Source organism: Malurus melanocephalus, unplaced genomic scaffold, assembly GCF_030028575.1.
Source record: "Malurus melanocephalus ecotype Western Australia unplaced genomic scaffold, MMel_1.1 scaffold_2, whole genome shotgun sequence".
Taxonomy (NCBI): domain Eukaryota; kingdom Metazoa; phylum Chordata; class Aves; order Passeriformes; family Maluridae; genus Malurus; species Malurus melanocephalus.
In genome coordinates, this window is record NW_026623234.1 from 4544696 (window position 1) to 4563788 (window position 19093).

Consider the following 19093-nt stretch of genomic DNA (forward strand, 5'->3'; position numbering starts at 1 on the left):
CTTTTCATAGTGCAAAATGCTGAGTATTAGAATTTTGAGCTGATTATTTGATACAGTTTGTATTGTCTTGCTCTGTGGAATTTCAGTAAGGAACTTCTTTGCCTACCAACCCAGAAGGAGTAAGCAATTAAATCCTGAGGTTCTCATTTCAGGACAGATCTTGCCATTCTGTTGAAAAACCTGTGAAAGAATTTTCGCGTGGAGACTCCTGACTTTTAGGTGCTTTTGCCTGTCACTTGCTCATGATGCTACCAGGGCTACCAAAGGCAGCCGGTAGAAAAAATAATGAAGCCATATTCTGTATGTTAGGAAGAAGTAAGCCTCTAGAGTTCTCTCTGGTCTAATGGCCTGGATCTGGGCACYAATCAGGCTCCTATCACAGTTGCATGACTTGTTTTCTCAAAATTTATAGGAAGACCAAAGRGAATACGTGCCTTCAGGAAAGACTCCAAGAAAGGGAGCATATCTTGAGCTTTCTAACAGTTCATTAACATTGCTTGTTAATCACTATGCCAACAGTCTCTTTTTCCAGCAGGAGGATTGGATGATGTCATGAGCGTGGCTTCCCATTCCAATATTAAAACTGGAATGACAGATAACTATTATATTTTTTCTGTTCCTGTTTATCCATTGGAATTTTCCACATCATCTCTAGAAATATGTCCTCTTGCATTGCTATAATTTTGTGTCTTGATTCTACTTTGCCTTTTCAGTCCTGATTTTACAGGCAACAATCCTATAGGATGAATATAGCCAAGTTATCAGTGTTTTTTTTTTTTTTACATTGCATTCCTCAAGAAAATGAGTAGATGAGCAGCAAAATCAGTCTTGGCTTGTGAAGTAACTTCTCTGCATGGCTTGTTCCTCTGTGCCCAGTGTAGGTCATCAGCCATCTGTAAAGGACATTTCAAATGCCTGTCTTCTCTTTGTCTGTTGAACTTTGGTAAATTGATGTTGGTCGCTCTTGGGTTCTGCTCCCTATGTCCAATCTGGCACGGAAGCTGCTGCTTGCTCCATATTTCAGGAGGCTGGTGTAGGTGGTTGTGCAAGATATGGGAGTGTGGCTTTCAGTTCTGTTGCTAGGAGCCAACAGTATGAAGTTCTTTGAAGTTTTATGGGTTTTTTTTGTCTCTTTTACTATGAGATAAAAATTTTGGTAGATAAATTGTCTTTATAAACGACACCGTTTATTTTACTTTATTTTAGGTGGGTTTGCATCTTAATAATTGGCAATTAATGTTAGTGCTTCTAAAAAGGTGGGATCTCCAATATCCTGACTGTAAACATGTGTTTACCTTCAGGGCAGAGGAAACATGCTCCATGGAACACATTCACTATTGTTCAAACACCCACAACTCTTCAGGAAGACAGATGCCTTGTTTCAGTTTCAGTCTTTAGTTGAGTCACTTGTGCTTATGTAAGGTCTGAATTTGATTCTTYTTCTTAAGGCCACATTATGGAAATTAATATCTTAAATAATCCCTTGTCTCTGGGGCTATCTGCTACTAATACAGAGGAGGAATTCAACTCGCCTCTGTTATGTCATTCTGTTAACAGAAGGTCACACATTTGATCCTGTAGTTTTGCTTAAGGGAGAGATCATCTTTTCTCTGGATTCCTTACATAGTTCTTAGGGCTGACTTGGAGCAGGAAGAGTTTCTCTAATCTTAGGTTTGCTTCAGAAACAGCTACCTTATAAGCCTCTTGCTCCAATGGGATAAGGTGAAGAGTCCTCATTTYCATAGAATTCCAGGTTTCTTCTTCATTGCCACCTTCCATTAATAGGAGTGTGGGTTTTTGTTTGGTTGGGGTTGTTATTTTTTGTTTATTTGTTTCAAAATCCTTTCAACAGAGTGGTTTGGAGTAATCTCACAGTTACTTCAAGGAAGCTTGGAGTTATTAAAGTGGTTGAAGGATGTGGCTTTCCCCCAGGTAAATACCACGCCCCGCTCAGTAACAGTGCCTCTCGCATGTTGACACTTGCATTCCATTGCCAGGGGTGGGCCCTGTTTGAACAGTGCAGGGCACCACAGGTGAAGCAGTAACTCCTTGTGCTTCTTTAGAGGATAATGGAAGAGGCAGTTYAGATGAGATGAGGAAGGAGAGGTGGAGCACTGGACTTTGTCTTGTGGTAGATAGAAGAGCAGATGGCAAACTGCTACCAGTGTATGTCTGATCTGTTTTTCACATGGCATATTTTTAGACTCTAATAATCCTTTTCACTTAACACTGTATTACTGCTTATTTGAGTACTTGACTGTCTTATTGCCTCTAATTTATTTTACAAGCACTAATTACTTAAATTATTCAACAGTGTTCTGAAGTAGAGTTGTTGTAGCCTGCAGTTGTGGAGCAGAGAAAGGGCACGTGTCTGGAGCTAGATTCCATACTGAAGCTGTGGAATATGCTCAGATCTTTTGCAAGTGARTGTCAGACATTATAAGATATTACAAGTTGGATGATTGTGGTAGGAAAGAAAAGTTATGTAAAAGCATTTAAAAAATCAATACCTGCCAGGAACCTCTCTCTATATATATGGACATACATATACATCTGTACAATAATTTCAGAAACCCTGATTTGCAGACAAGTATTGGTGTGAAGGTTTAAATTTTCTGAATGAATGTTTTAATACTTTTTAAAAGTGGAAATAAAGGGCAGAAAAGGTTCATATCATTTTCTTCACTGTCCTGCAGGATATAAATGCCATAGGACCACAGATGACGAACCATCTTGGTGCTTATGACAAGGACTCCTTTAAAAGTATTGCAGCTCATTGACACTGGGAGCAGCCCACTTCTGTCTTGGTGTCAGGCCTCTYGTGTGGCTAAGTTAGACAGTGATTTTACAGGCATTCACCAAGCTTGTTTTGAAACTTGTCGATACCCCAGAAAGCCTCTTTCTCATATCTTACCTGAATATTTTTTTGGAARTTAAAGCCATTTATTCTTGTCCCTCCCAGTGGTCATGGAGAACAATTGACTGTTCTTATACTTAAGAAACCTTGTTGTGCATTAAAAGACAGTTGCCATGCTCTCAGGATAAACAAAGTTATTTTGACCTCAGCAATGTATTTGTTACTTGTCCCTGAATTTTCCTCCTGTATATCAAAACTTTCTTGGAAAAGTGACTAAAATGGAGCACAATCATCACAGATAACCCAGGAGGTACTTAGAGCAGCCTTAATTCTGTCCTTGTGCTTCCTATCCTTTCCTATAGGAAAAATGAATTACAGCACAATAGTCTTCCACTGTTACATTTCTTCCAAGGCAGAATCTCAAAGTTCTGTGGGATGCAGTTCCTGAGACCCTTACATGAGGATATGTAAGCAAAGTAAGCTTTCAACATGTGTTCACTACCCCATGCTGCTGATGCTGCTGAGGATAGGAAGAAAGGAGTCTTTGACCAGTTAGTAGAAAACAATTTTGCAATTCCTGTTGGATGGTAGTGATTTCTGGCAAATAGGAAAGTGTAAGAAAGGATAAGCATTAAAATTTTCTTTATTTCTATTTGCCTGTTCAAACTGGAGCTTCTGCTGTGTCCACTGAGCCACTGGGATGTTAAAGGGGTGGTGAGCCCAGCCCTGAACTGCTGGGCAGGCAGGATAGAGCTGTGTCTCCAGGTAACAGACTGCACCACTGTTGCAAATAAGATGAAGCACACGCTCAGTTCCTTCCCAAGTTCACTCAGGGGAGATTAGCTTCTTGAAGTTATTTCCTGGCTCCTTGCCAGAAACCAGTCTCTTGATGTTAAGCAGAAACCACACCTTATTTAAATAGATTGGCACTTGTAGTACATTCGGATTTGAGGTCATGCACAGGTCACAAACAATAAATTTGCACCTTAACAAATTGTGATTTTGTTTTAGGCTAAACCTATTTATTATTTCTCTATGCATAGAGAAATGTGGATCTGTGTGGGTTTTAAGTATTCCCAAATATTCATCCGGTTTGATATTGATAGTTTTTTAATTGATCAGTCCTACCTGATAGGATAGTAAATTTATTTTATTGTGTGAAGTGTGTTGTCTTTCTAGATATCCCCTTCTCATAACTGGAGATGTCAGTCAGTGACCTATGAGATGTCGGGCAGAGACAGAGGGCAGGCAGAGAATTGTCAAATTGCTAAACTGTTTCTGAAGATTTAAACTGCAGTTGTTTTGGAGGTTAAGAAAGATTTCTTTCCTTCTCCCACACCATCTGCTAAAGTGATGTTTGATTTACCACAGATCTATTCTGGGTGATGGACAGCTTGAATAAATCTTGAATGTCTGGGCTCTGAAAGTGAATCAACTTTCCTATAGTGAGGAACTTTCCATTTACTTCTTGGATAATAACATTTCAGTTTCCAGCAAGACTGATGTTCTGGCAGAGCCCAGGTAGGGACAGAATGTTGTTGGTTCAGCTTTCCTGTGCTTGGTAGGGACAGGTGGCAGAGCTCCATCCTGTAAGAGAACCAGTGTCTTTCAGAGCAGAGCACAAGCTGTGAAAGTAGAGATTATGGTTATGTTCAATGCCTGCTATGAAAGGTAGACACTTCAGTATGCCTTATAACAGAAAACGTTTATTCTTATTAAAATAAAATCTGTCTTTCAGTCAACATCTCTGTGAGGTAAATGAAGGAAACCCTTGTGACTTAGAAGTGAGCTTTAAAGCCATCTAATTACTTGACTGTTTTGTCTTTTGCCTGGGAATAATGTAGAGATTGAAATATGTACAATTGGTGATAACCATAAACAAAATGCCTACGGAGATTCCTGCAGAGTAGTCAGCAGACTGTGACTCTTACGCTCTTTGTAGGAAAGCAAGCAGTGCTTTTGATTCTTTGTAGTTATTTTTCCTCTGATTTGGAGGGGAACTGCTCCTGAAGTGTACAAATAGAATCCAGCTATGGAGTGAGACATGGAAGTTTTTTCTTCTAGTAATTGAGTCCGATACTGACCATCCATTTTTCTTACCTTCTCTTTGTCCTTTAGTCCCTTAGTAACACCCAACAAGTATCCAAAAGGGTATCAAAGCCTTGTGTGCATCTCCCTGCATGGTGAGGCACCACAGGGGAGAAAACACAGGGACCTGAGGCTTCTGACTTGCAGTGTTTTTTCTGCTTATTGCATTAAGTGTTTCTCATGGCTCTGAAGGTTTAGCCCAGCCCATCATCAGTGCAGCACAAACAGGAAATGGAAACCCTACAGTCAGAGGATACACCTGCCAAATGCTGGTTGAGCAGCTGTGGCCCTCACCCATGGCTGAGTGCAAAGCCAGGAGCATCAAGGGCTAAGTACAGGCAGAGCACTGTTTCTCCCCTAAAGTTTGGAGGCTGGAGGGTGAAAGAGATGAAGGAGTAGTCACAGTTTGCCTGGCAGTCYGATGAGAGGTGCTGATCAGGAGGCTGCTTACATAGCGTGCAAATTGCTGCTCTTTAGGAGTGCATGTTCTCCCTTGCTGTTGATTATCATCCTTACAGCTCCAGCTGGCACTTGAACATCACAGGAAGATCAAMTGTGTGACAAAGCCGGGAGTGTTAAGTTCCCTTGGGGACTTAGATACAAGGATGGTCAGGGCTGCCAAGGCATCTGGCACGTGGAGACTGCTCAGGGATGTCCTTGACCATGGACCTGGTTACACTTTTTATTCCTTGAGCAACAGCTGACAGCATTTCAAGTAACACAGCTGCCCTGGCAGAAAGCCAGTTGCAGTGATTTGGCTAAATTATCAGTTGGAATTGGTCATAGATCATAGACCTGAGACAGTCTGAAGAATGATGCTGTTGCATGCCAGGGCACAGACTTTCTAAAGCTGATGCTCACAGCTCTGGACTCTGGACCAGGCYTGCTGGTGTAAGTTATCAGAAGAGCAGCATTCTGGCCCTAAATACCTTTTTGTCTAGTCATGAATACTGACTCCTGTATGGGTTAATGTTTGGTGCTTCAGGAACCTGTTTCCTTCCCAGCACCAAGAGAAGGTGAAATGTGGTAATAACRGGGCTGAGTGAGTTGCTGTGTGAGCTGTACCCTACCTTGGGAGCTGAATTAAGTGTTGCACTCAGAAGCTCAGTGATAAAGGTTTGTGTGAGGGTTCGCTCACATATGCTTGAGGAGCATTCTTCTTTTTAACTTGCTCTTTCACCTCCCACCCATTGAGATCTTTGTTTCGATTTGTGATTCATGTCTGATTCAGCCAAGTGGGTAGTACACTTGGCAGCAAGAATCTCCTGAGCTTGAGGATTCCAGGAACCTTAATAAGGGGCAAGAGCACAGAAATTGGCTGCTGAAATGAACAAGTGCCTTCTATGGCAAATTCAGGGATTTGTTGTTGTTGTTATTTGGGGCATTTTTGTTTTAGCTGTGGGAAAATCTTGTACCTTTGCTTCCCYAGACAGAACCTTTGTGGATATTTAAATTATATCTCTCTCAGCAAATAAGGGGGAAATATCACGGATGCCTCACTTGCACCATGTCTTGTTAGGTGTTCTAAGCTTCTTCAAATACAAGATGATGCCAAGCTTAGGAGTTTTTGTAGTCTGGACAATAAAAAAAAATGGCATTTTCATAATCTGCAATCAAAGGATTTTACTATCTGCTTTAGGTGTTTTACAAGCATGCATGAACRTGCATGTATATATCTGTATATATTACTAGAAGAAACATCAGGGATAAAAATTTTAATTTGTTTACATTTGCCATAAAAATGTCAGCTGGTTCAGGATCTGGATGTGARCAAGACTATCTGCCTGTTCCAAATCTGCAGACTACTCTAAGGTGCAAAACTGAAAGAACTCAAAACCAGAATCCCTTGGTAGGCAAATTTTGTGACTGTAACCGGAAAGATATTGTTGCTCAGCAACTCTCACTGTCTTTTTAATTTTTTTTCTTTCTTATATAACATCACTCAAATCCTCAATTTTCTCCATGAAGTAAAACCATATGGTGAACTGTCCCAGAGCTGTAGTCCTTGAAAAAATGAAATCCCTAATAACCATTGAAGCTGACTGCTGTGAAGCTGCACCCATGGAAAAGTCATTGGTTTGGGGGAAATTATGCTGATAACAACTTGTCTTGGTATTTTGATTCTGACAAAGAAGTATTTAAGTGTTGTGTGATTGTTTTTTTTAGTAGGTTGTAATTATAGTACTGTTGTTATTGACTACGTTCACGCAGAGAAAGAAGCATATCTAATGACAGTGTAATTAAATTAGGCCAGTAATTTTCTTGGTTTTGGTTCACTCAAAAATATTTGCTATGGACGCTTTTTATTGCAGTGGCAGATATTGATGTGTTGAAACACAGAAAAACAAAGTTTTGTTTGGGCTAGGTTTAGCAGTAAGACACAAGGCAAGGGTGGAAACTGATGCTCAGGAAGTTCCACCTGAATAGGAGGAAGAACCTCTGCAGGTGCCCATGCTCTGGCACAGGTTGTACAGAGGGGTCTCCTTCGCTAGGGATAGTCCATAACCATCTGGCTGCAATCCTGTGCMRCGTGCTCCAGAATGACCCTGCTAGTGCAGGGAGATTGGATCTAATGACACACTGTGGCCCCTTCCAACCTGACCCATTCTGTGAAGCAATAATAAAACTGTAAAAGATACACAGAGCTTAATAGGAACAGTTATGGACAGAGACTGACTACCTGATCACACTGATACTTAAGACACCTGTGTGAGTAATATTATGGACCTTGTGAGGATTTGTTGTGTCGCTCAGAGTAATAYGGATGCTACTGTGTGACCAGGAAGGAAGACAGAAGAGAAGAGGGGCAAAAAAAAMCAGCCCAGCAGAAAGGTGAGCCACTGGAGAATGACTAATACTATGCTTGGATAGGTCATAACTGATACCTAGTTTAGTAATTCTTAGTGTTATTTTAGGGCCTGCTCATAGAAGGCAGTTCCAGCTACTGACTGGTCTGATGGGTTCCCAGGTATTATTTTTCCAGACACAGTTGCTGTGGTTACTGTGCCCCGAAAGAGGCCAACACCCATTGCTTTTTCATGTGCCTGCTGCTCAATGCGTTGGCCAAGGTCCCCCAGCAAGTTGTTGCTCAGTGCTTCTGCATTTTGAGTGCTTGGCTCTTACATGATTATTTTGAAATACATATAGTAACTTTTTGATAATTATAGTTTTCTGTATTTCTTACAAGTCCCTGTGGAGGAACTTTGTTCCTTCTAGGAGCTGGTGAGACACTGAGTAGGCAGTGGCATCCAGCATTACAGATTAGATTTCAGCCCCCATGTCCCAGAGTGGCAGAATTTAGCCTGAATGATGTAAAGACTTTAAGAGAACAGTAGATTATGATGACTGACAATTAAGTACTCTTTCTTAAAGCCTTTTAGGGAAAAAAAAAGATACTAAAAAAATTCTCATTATCCTTTTGTTTCTTGCTGTCATAATAGCTTTCTTGTGTGGGCTTTGTACTAGCGCACAAAAAAAGACAACAGGATCTTGGATAAAGAAACTGCTGAAATGTACCTGGTAAAAGGATTCAAGGGTCATCGTTTACAATAGTCTAGCAGAATTTCCATGATTATTTGCCAGCTCAGGCAAGAAACTACTCTTCCACTCTGCTGCTGATGGAATCATGGATGTTTTTAAAGACCCTGTTGATTTATATTGGATTTTGGTGTTCTTTTGTTCTTTAATTCATTATAGTTTCAAGAAATATGCTATAATTATGGAAGCTGAATTACTTCATTTTTCTGAAGAAAAGGTTTTTCTTATTCCCCCTACCCCCAGAGCTTCCTAATTTAGATGTCACTGATGTTATTAATTACTGTAATTGCTGAAAGCTCCGAAGTGAAACAAATTCTAGTGTGTGTTACCAGCGTGTAATTTCTTGCCTGTGGGTAGCTACACGTGTTTCAGATGTTCACAGAACTGAGATATTTTTGTTTTCTTTTTACCTTTAAATAAGTGAGAGATTTTATTTTTCCACAGAACAGCAGAGGAAGGTTCAGATCCCTATCTGCCTCTGGCTTTAGGAATTAGAGTGGCTCTCCTGTTCTGAGGGATTCAGCAGATGCTCAGAGAGATTTTAGTTGTTCTGTACTGCCTGTAAAACAACAACAGCAACCAAAAAGTCTCCATCCAGTTCAGGGAGTTTGCACTCATCTCTTTAGTGAGCTTGCCTGTTAGGATGCTATAGCACTTGTCCTGAAGTGATGGGAGGGTTTCAGGAAAGCCTGGTAGTTCCTGGAGACCARTTCCTGGGGACAGTGGGGTCTGAGCCCAAACCCCTTGAAATGGAGGAAACCCCTCCCAGAGAGTTTTGTGGATTTTCATCGGACAAGTCCTCCTGGTGTATTTGTGCAGCCTCACCCTGGCTGTGGCTCTGCAGGCTGGTCATGTGTGAAATTGTGTGCTCATCATGAGAAAAGGCCTGGAGAAAGCCGTGCTCACAGAAGCCAGTGGCACTCAGTTGCTGCTGCTCTTTTCTCTTCCTTAATGGATAGACATGATTGCAGCAGGTGCCCTTATCCAGGGTTGAATAAGTTGAGAATACAGACCAGCATCTTGTCTGCAAATGGACAGAGCAGGTCTCCACATCTGATGCATGGATGTGAGCCTCTCTTCAGAGCTGTGCTTCAAATTCAGAAAAGAGAGTAAAAGAGTAATCCAGGTAACACATCAGTGTTAGATACCAAACCATAGCTTCTTTGCAGGTGTTGGGGCTGCATTGCATGAATCGTTTCCCCCATTTTCTTCCCTGAAATTCTGTCCGTTTGCTGCCAGAGACACACTTGGCATGGCACAGACTGTCATATGGGCTGCCCCATTGGCAGAAAACCCACTTTTCCCCTTCTAGTGCCCCACACCTTTYATTGCTCAGGGGGGTTTATATCGGGTGTCAGCTACTGTTCACATCGAGTAGCTTACATGCTGAATCTAAGAATGTTAATACAGTCTATGTATGCTTCTGGACCCTTTTAGGATGCCTTCCTTTGTACAGATGGAAAACTCTTGAGCATACTGAGACATTTAAAATGGCATCAGTGATGTCAAGAGCATCTGATTCAGGCAATCGTGAATACAAATACAGTACATAGATACCTGAGTTTCCCCAGGGAATCTAGAAGTGAGGTCTTGGAGAAACTCAGGCAGAACAAAAGATCAAGGAAGACTGAGTAAGAATCTAGAAGAAACAGGGACAGAGGGGAATAATTTGTATCTGCCAATACAGATGGGCAGCAGTAGAAGTGCTCTTTGCCATTGCAACATAAAGCGGTGGTTTGAAAAGCACATAATACCATTGCTAACAAAGAAGAGTTCTTGCTTTAGAAATAGAAGTGAGAAACATTCCTCCTACAGCAAGCACACAAAGTTTTCATCTTCCCACTCACACCACTGCTCCACCAGCATGCAGCCCTGCTTGCATCCTGGCAATTTGTATCCTGGGTTGAGTGAGCTGGGAGACCAGAAGTTGAGATAAAGTGAAACTGCTGAACCCATGCTGATGGCAGCACCCCCCACAGGACAGGTCTAAAGGCAGTCCTTTCCCTTCTGGCCTGAGCCTTCTGCTTTCCCTGTCTTGAGGGAAGGAAAGGTTTATGAAGAGATTGTTTGTTTAAAATTCAAAAAGGTAAATAAAAATTGTCAGAGTCTATTTATTGGATGAGTAACTTAAGCATACTTATCCAAGGCAGCTGTAACCTAAGCAGCCAAAGTCCACTTGAGCTGGGGCTGAATTTGGCCCATTGTCTCTCCTTTACRCCCACAGTACAAATAAAAGCTTCAGCTTCTTAGTGTTAGGTGGGAGGGAGGAGGCTGGAGAGCCACTGGAGTGTGATGTTGCATTGACAGTTGATGTGCATTCGTTGAGAATCTGATCTGTGCTTCTCATTACTGATGCATATAGCAGTATGACAAGTCATTGGGAGACAGACTGCAGTTTGTTAGGAGTGGCATATTATGATGTGTAAGGGATCTTGATGGGAGAGTTATGGAGCAATGTTGACTTCTGATCAAGAGATGGGGAAAAAGCAGTGTTGCCCTGAAAAACTAGTCTGGAATCTTAAAAATCTAAATCTTTAGCAGGAGTTAATATTCAAAGAGGCCATTTCACTTCATAATGATGTTTATTTTTAACTATTGTTTAAATAACTTGGGGCTCTGTCCTTCTGAAGTAGAAACAGCAGAGTATACTGAAGAGCTTCTGCTGTCAGTGAAATCTGACAAATAAACTAAACAAAAATAATTTCTTTGCTATTTGAAAAGCAATATTTATATTGCACTTTCCTACAGAAGGGGGCTCTGGACATGTGTAAGTGGTGTACAAGAGTCTCTCTCATCCTCACGAAACAGCAGTGAGGTTTGTGAYAGAGAAATGTCACTGTTTAGCACTACAAGGCTGCATTTTGGAACAGCTTAAGGCAAATAATATGAAATATGAAATCCAAATAATATAGCTTATGAACCTGTAGGAGTTATTTATGAAAYTGGAGTTTAGCTAGAGCTAGTAACATCTGTGGAGTTCTAGTAAGTGCAACTGAGTCTTCATAATTCTCAGACATCAAGGATTTTCTGTGGATGCTTCCCCTCACTGGCACAGTATGTTCTCAAAAGTGTTACTCTCTATGGGGCACATATCTGACCAAGAGTGACTTCATTTCAGCTTGAACTCTGTCAAACACCAAAGTTAAATAGGTAAAAGCAATGTCATTCCAGAGTAAGTATGTTTATATGGTAATTATATTGTTATGTTAGTTTAATTTGAAGCAGAATTTAGAACTTTCTTGTGAAAAATTTTCTTGWATTTTTTCTTTAAAAGAAAAATCACTCGTGTCTGTGGGTTCATACATCCTCTTGATACATTCTAAGATAGCTGCAGGTTTTTGCCCTCACACGGAGACCAGAGTTGCTGGAGGGTGCCTTATATGAAATGTGGTATAAGTTAATAAGTTTGGGGAGGTGTGGTCACGTCAGAGTGTGATCTGGAGAGCAACATTTTGCCTGTGTATGATTGCCTGCAATTTCACTTCTTCTGTTTTTCACTCAGGAGTGTAGAAGACAATAAAAATTAGGTATCCTAAGCACCTAAATCTTCAAATCAATATCCATGCTAGAGAAGACACTGTTGTTTTGAATGTRTATTTTTCAGTTGATGAGCAAGCACCTAAACTTCTTTTCAATGACATTAATGCCTCCCATTGATTTTGGTGAATTCCAGTTGGGCCATTAGTAAACACTTCTGTAAATGCTGTCTACTCCCCAGCTACACTCATTCACTCTCAGCAYTGAATTTTCATACATAAGTATCACGCAGTTCCATTTTCTTTTTGCCAGCAGGGTATCGTATTCTAGTGATAGAAGAACTGAGCCTGCTCTCCTTGTGTATAAAACACTTTGGGATCCCACTGGGTGTAACATGAGTGCTGGTGGGTTGCTGTTCTCTCCCACCAGGGTTTCAGTTCCAGAGCGTGAGACTTTTTCACTTTCTACTTTTTTTTTTTCTTTCTGCCTTTGTGACAGGGCATTCAGCTGCTCTTTGTGAGCAGCTGTTCTGTTTCCCTGTCTGCCTGCAGCGGTACCCAGACAGCTGCAGCCAAAGGTTGCCAGAGCAATTCCCAGCTTTGTTAAAAAGTAACAGGATTGAGAAAGAGGGGAGGCGGTAGGAAAATTCATGGCCTGGAGTAAGATTCTACAGCATGCTGTCAGTGGGTGCTGAGGGACCTGGGTGAGCTCCGTGTCCAACTAGACATGCACTTTCTATGCGTGTGACACAGTAAGATTTACCTGCTGACTCGGGGAAGGCTGTTAATCACAAGGTGATGCTGAAGTTCTCTGGGAAAGGAAGTGTTGCTGACAGTGACAAGCAGCTTATGTGCATGTCTCATGGAAACTTAAATGTGCGTATGTGTGCATGTGTGTGTTCGTTCAGCATCTGCTGTCCACATACTGTGTGACTCATGCACAGAGAGGGCGAGGTGTGGCTAAGAACAGGCCTGTGACGTGCAGTGTGTGTTTTTTTTTTTTTTTCTTACAGGCAGATTTCTTGTGCATGGCAGGGCGTTATCTTTATTTGTCCATTCTTGGGTTTGTGTGCATATTTTTCCAACAATGAGGATAGTGTTTGTTTTGTGGTTCCACCTTTGAGCACTTACAAATGAGTGAGGAAAAATTCAATCCGCATGAAACCGTGTAATACATTTGTGGCATGTCAGGATTTCAGCTTTTGCCCAACTTAAGATTTTTTTTCTTTTCCAGAAAAAGGCATGGCATACGATTAAAACCATGGTTAACTTACCAGTCATCAGTCCCTTCAAGAAGCGCTATTCATGGGTGCAGCTGGCTGGGCATACAGGTGAGAGGGGTATCTTCAAAGTGTTGTCTCTGGTATGAAGATGACTGCAGCAAGGACAACAGTCTTTCTCTGTTTCCTTCCTTCAGGTAAAAAGRAAGCAGGCAATGTCACATAAATCTGTGACCTAGAGCACATTTCAGTTTTAGTGGGGATAGGGAAGTGGGAATGATATATCTGCATAATTAGACAAGCAATGGTCAGACTGGAGAAGAGCCAGGCTTGTAAGGTGATACGTGTAAAATACTTGTTAGAGAGAAACAAGAGAGACTGGGGAGTTAAAGCCAAGGTCTGTCTGATGCTGTTGATTGCAGTGGTAGGTCACTTTTCTTGACTGAGTAGCCAATAGTTAGCTCTCTAGTGGGAAGGGTTACTGTTTGTGTCCCTGTGTGCGTCGTCCCTGGCAAGGGCAGCGTTTCTAAAACCAACACCAAGCCCCTCATCTGAGTGTAGGTCCTTAGGTGGAAAATTGCCTTGCTGACCGGGTGTTTGCATTGTGAGTCTGTCATTGTTCTCTGTGTGAGTGCAAGGGGCAGTTCAGATGGTTGGTTCTAGTTTTGTGTCTGTAAAAATTGGTAGGTGTGCTCCTGATGTAGGCTTAGTTTCATTTATAAGGCAAAAGAAAACAACAAAGGGAAGTCATTGGGTTTGTGTCTCTCGTGCTTCATAGAATTCTTGTGCTGTGCTAGTGGGGGTTTATTAGTACACAYGTGGGCAGGCACCTACGCTGCATCATGTTGTAATGCAGTACGTGGGCTACCTCTGTATATGCTAATGCACTAATATGGTGCACTTCAAAGCTGAGCTGAGAAATTTATTGGGCCCTAGAAATTGAGTGGCTGCATTTTGCAGTGTTGTTGTTGGGTCTGATTTGTATCACACAGAGTGCCAAGCCGACCCAGTCTTAATGCAGTTTTTATCACAGAGTGTATGGAGTTGGCTTCYTCTGTGTGGAGCGATCCACTGATCATGTAATTGTAACCCTTCTGGAGACTTGTGTAGTAGGGTGGAAGAGGAGGGTTAAGAGTTTACTAGAAGCTGATCAGGAGAGATACTTTTCCTGTTTCCTTTTAGTTTTCTGTGGTTGTGTTTAGTCCACCCTTTTTGCAGCTGTTCCTCTCTGATACGACAGTTTTTTTCTGAGCTAGAAACTGGGCTGTTACCAGCCTTACCCTCGTGCCGAGGCAGTGCCAGTTCTAGGATTTGTCGGATAAGAACCAGTTTGCAATGGCTAAAGGATTCCACTGTGGTAGAGTGTTATCTCCAGGGTGCCCAATTTATTTCGTACAGATTAAAGGGTGCCTCTGAATGAAATGTGTACTTTCCTCAGATGCTGTTGAAGGTTGCTGGACAGGAGATTGTTTGGAAACTCCCTTTGGGTGGAGTCTGATTACTGCTAATTGTTGCCTATGCAGATATCATTTGTCCTGGATACCATTCAAACACAGGGCTGTAAAAGGCACCGTTGCCCTCCGGACTGTACCTGCAGGGCATTAGCAGATTAGCAGGTTCACCTGCAGTCCCTGTGTGYGTCTGTGTGTGTGTAACAGGCAGTGCTTGGCTTTGGGCCTGTTCTGGCTGTTTAACTACCACTGACTGACCGCGCTGCCTCCGGCCGGACACGCTCAGCAGGTGTACATACCCTGTGTGAGGATTAAGGACAAAGCCAATGCTGGCAGTGTTATGCAGCTTTAAAATAGCCTGTCAGAGGATTAATGAGTTCTGGCTCGTGGCTTTTTCCAGCGCATTTTAGTAAGTATAGTACTGTTTAATAACCTAGCAAAGACTAGCATGGAAAAAAAATCAAGTAGCCCAATGGCCTGAAGCAACTGCATTACTTAAAGCTATACATTCTTTGTATATGAGATGGGAATGTATCCAAACAAACTTTCATTGCCAGTGACTCTTTGTCCTGTGTGTTTTATTTATTATGAAGAGCATCTTATCTCTTCTCTTCAGGGGAAATCTTTAACTGCTGTCATGAGGCTGAGAGAGATGAAAGATGGAAGGTGGGGGAGGGGGCTTTTCTGTTTGGCATGTCAATCTTGTCAGCAAGTGTTTGATTTTCTTTTTTTAGGGAGTTTCAAAGCAGCTGATAGTGGGAAGATTCTCAAACGCCTCTCAGAGAATGAAAAGGAATGTTTTGAACGATTGATGAAAGACCCACTACGCGCCTGCGTCCCTTGCTTCCATGGTGTGGTGGAGAGAGATGGCGAGAGCTACATCCAGCTGGATGATTTGCTTACTGATTTTGAAGGGCCAAGTGTGATGGACTGCAAGATGGGGATCAGGTGGGGTGAATGAAAGAGAATGTGCTTTCTCTGCATTTGAAGGAAGGGAGAGATGTGATCATGCTCACAGAAACCTTGGACAACCTGAGGACAATATGTCCCATTATTGCCAAATTGTACACAGATTCTGGAAACTAACTGATCTATAGCCTCCAAAACTATTCACATCGAGACATTTTCAGGGGTGATTTAAGGCAAAGTTTCTCTGCAGTGGCCTGATAAAACATGGGGGGAAAAAAGACATGATTTATTCACTGCCAGTTCATTGAATCTTTGTGTATGCAGTGATTCAGAAGGCCTCACAAAGAGTAAAATTTCCATGTCGCAATGGAAATGACTGAATAGCAGTGTGAAAGCCAATTTCCAGTGTTTCAATGAGTGTTCACTGGTATTGATCTTTTCTATAGAGAGTTGACCATTTGCTCAGGACAGACCTGTGTTTTTCCCTACTCTGACATCTGGAGCTGTTGCCATCACTTTGTTCTCCAGTTTCTCACTTTCTTTTCCATTCATTGTCTGTGATTAAGAGGAAACATCAACAATACTATCTAAGCATAACAGATCTGTTGAGATCCTAGAGTAYGGTAACAGTACAGAGAAGTATGAGCTGTCATAATAACCTTTGTGTGTCAGCTCAAATGCTCAAGAGTTATTGTTATGAATTAGGTACTCTACTTACAGGAATGCAGATACACCTTTTCAAATAGATGCAAAATTTTTAATGAATTGGAAATATATAGCACTGGTATGTTCAGAAGAAAGAGGAGAAGGATTTGCAACGGTAAAACTTTTGTTGCAAGTAGGTGACATTCTGGCAATGAGTGACATCGTCTCCTAAATGCCATCCTGGTTTGTTACACTGTTGATGRAGAAGGTGAACTTCAGGCACCTGATGAAGGGCAAGGTTTAAGAATCCRGTGGAATTTAGAGAAGATGGATAGTGCCTTTCTAATGGCTTCCAGATTAACAGATTGATAAGAGCAAAATGTGGAAGTGTTGTGTCCCTCCATTCACCTTTCTGTTCTTTACCCCTTCTGTTTTGGAACTGCTCAGATAAATCTGTGTTACTCTTTAGTTTTTACTATATGAGAGTGATTCTTTCACTGAGCTGCATTAAGTAAAGCTTAAAGTTTCTGAGGCCTAAAAAAATTACCCATGACTGATGTTAGGTTTTTGAAAGAGAGAGAATGCAGTAAATCTTCAGTAGCCTTATTTGTTTTTTTTTTTTTTTATTTCATTGCAAGTGGTCTCTCCTAACTGTCCTCTGAAAATGCATTTCTATTTTATGGCACAGTGGGAATTCAGTTTTCTCCTGTTCTTTAACCAGGAAGTAACAATAACTTGTAACAGTAAGTAAAGGTATAGTTAGAACAAGAAGTGAATTACAGTTTGTGATTCCTGGGGTTGTTTCACTAAATATGCCTGCACAGTCATTGCTCTGTGTACTTTGGTTTCCCCATATGCAAAACTGGGGCAATGATAAGGCTTATTTTCCTAGTTGATGTTTCTTGAGGCCYGTTTGTAAGCTGTAAAAAGAAATGCTGGAGAAGTCTTTAAGGATATGTTGGGATATGATGTTTGCAGAACATACCTGGAGGAAGAGTTGGCTAAGGCACGAGAGAAACCAAAGCTGCGTAAGGACATGTACAAGAAAATGATTGAAGTGGATCCTCTTGCTCCCACGGCTGAAGAGAACGCCCAGCATGCTGTCACCAAACCCCGGTACATGCAGTGGAGAGAAACCATCAGCTCTAGTGCCAACCTGGGCTTCAGGATTGAAGGGATTAAGGTAATTGTTTCACTTCTGYCTATTCCTGGAGACTGAACTTTGTTTGATGTGTTGATTAAGCAAAAAGCTTGTGCGCATCAATCAAAGGACTGTGTGAAAATGCAGTAACTGAAACCACAGAGTTCTCTCTRTTGCAGTTTTAAAGCATTTCTTATAATTGTAATAGCAAGTGTCAATGAATTTAAGCATCAAATACAGATCAGCTATACTTGAATCAACAGAGACCTTACAGGAAGGACTCAAGGAGATAGGCAGTGCAAATAGAATGAAAATGAGACTGTTGTAAGGAGGAATTCAGAACAGAAGTATTAACTGCCTCTGTGCATGCAATGGCTTTTTATATCCAGGAACTATACATATTTATTCCAAGTGAATCACAGTGAAGTGGTTTTGTTGCAGTTATRTTTATTGGCAAGGCATGTTAAAAGCATTTGCTGAGATACTTTTGCGATCAAGGAAATCACTTTTCCTTTTAAATACATGATGATATCCAGCATAGATGGAGCTGGAATAAAGCCAGAACAATCCAAAATGAAATTTCTCTATCTGCCAAATCCATCTGCTGTTCTTGATGGATAAGTCTGTGCCCCTGTGCCATTACTAGGATACTACCTTATGACCACAGTAAAACCTTGGCATGTTTCTTTCCTACAGATTACTTACTTACCTTTTATAGAATTACAGAATGGACTGGGTTGGAATGSACCTTAAAGATCCTGTGTTCCATCCCCTGTACTGTGGGCAAGGACACCTGCCACTAGATCAGGTTGCTCAGAGCTTCCTCCAACCTGGCCTTGAACACTTCCAGTGATAGGGCACCCACAACTTTTCTGGGCAGCCTGTTCCAGTGCCTCACCACACTYGCAGTGAAGAATTTTTTCCTAATATCTAATCTTAACCTACTCTCACTTTGAAATAATTTCCCCTTGTCCTGTYACTATGTGCTCTTGTAAAAAAATCCCTCCTCATCTTTCTGGTAGCCTCCCTTCAAGTGCTGAAAAACTACAATTTTAGGTTACCCGAAAGCCTTTCCTTTTCCAGGCTGAAAAAAMCCCAATTCTCTCAACCTTTCCTCATAGGAGAGCTTTTCTGTCCCTTTAAGGTAGGCCCATCAAGTAGGTGGCCTTCTTGCTCCAACAGTTCTATGTCCTTCCTGTGCTGAGGACCCCAAAGGTGGAAGCAGCACTGCAGGTGGGGTCTCATGAGAGAGGAACAGATGGGCAGAATCCCCTCCCTTGCCCTGCTGRCCYYGCTGCTTTGAATGCAGACCAGGACACGTTTGGGCTGTGAGTGCTCATTGCTGGGTCATATCCAGCCTCCCATCCACCAGCCTGCCCAAGCCCTTCTCACCAGGGCTGCTCTTGATCTGTTCATCCCCCAGCTTGAATGGATACCTGGGGTTGCCCTGACCCAGGTGCAGCACCKTGTATTTAAACTGCTTGAGATTTCCATGGGCCTACCTTCGAGCCTGCCCATGTCCCTCTGGATGGCATCCCATCCTTCAGSCGTGTCAATTGCACCACTCCAGAACCTGGATTACTTTTGTTTCCATTTCACAATTCAAGCACATAGAAATAAGAAAGGGATAGAAGAGGCTTATGCTAATGAACAGAGGTTCTTTAAATAACCTCTTTCTTCTCTGCTTCCCTGTGTGTCTTCTCCCTTCCTTATTCACAGATTTTCCTGCTGTGATACAGGAACTGGGGCTTCCAGCTCATGCAGTGCTG

General features: G+C 41.8%; 1 protein-coding gene across 2 annotated transcripts in view; it reads left to right on the forward strand.

Moving 5' to 3' along the window:
• ITPKA (inositol-trisphosphate 3-kinase A) overlaps positions 1-19093 on the forward strand; it is a 38802-nt gene that overhangs the window by 10154 nt on the left and 9555 nt on the right. For both annotated transcript variants that reach the window (XM_057365654.1, XM_057365663.1), the window contains 3 exons: positions 13193-13289; positions 15364-15577; positions 17162-17366. In XM_057365654.1, coding sequence (XP_057221637.1) covers positions 13193-13289; positions 15364-15577; positions 17162-17366 — 516 coding nt within the window. The remainder of the gene's footprint in view (positions 1-13192; positions 13290-15363; positions 15578-17161; positions 17367-19093) is intronic.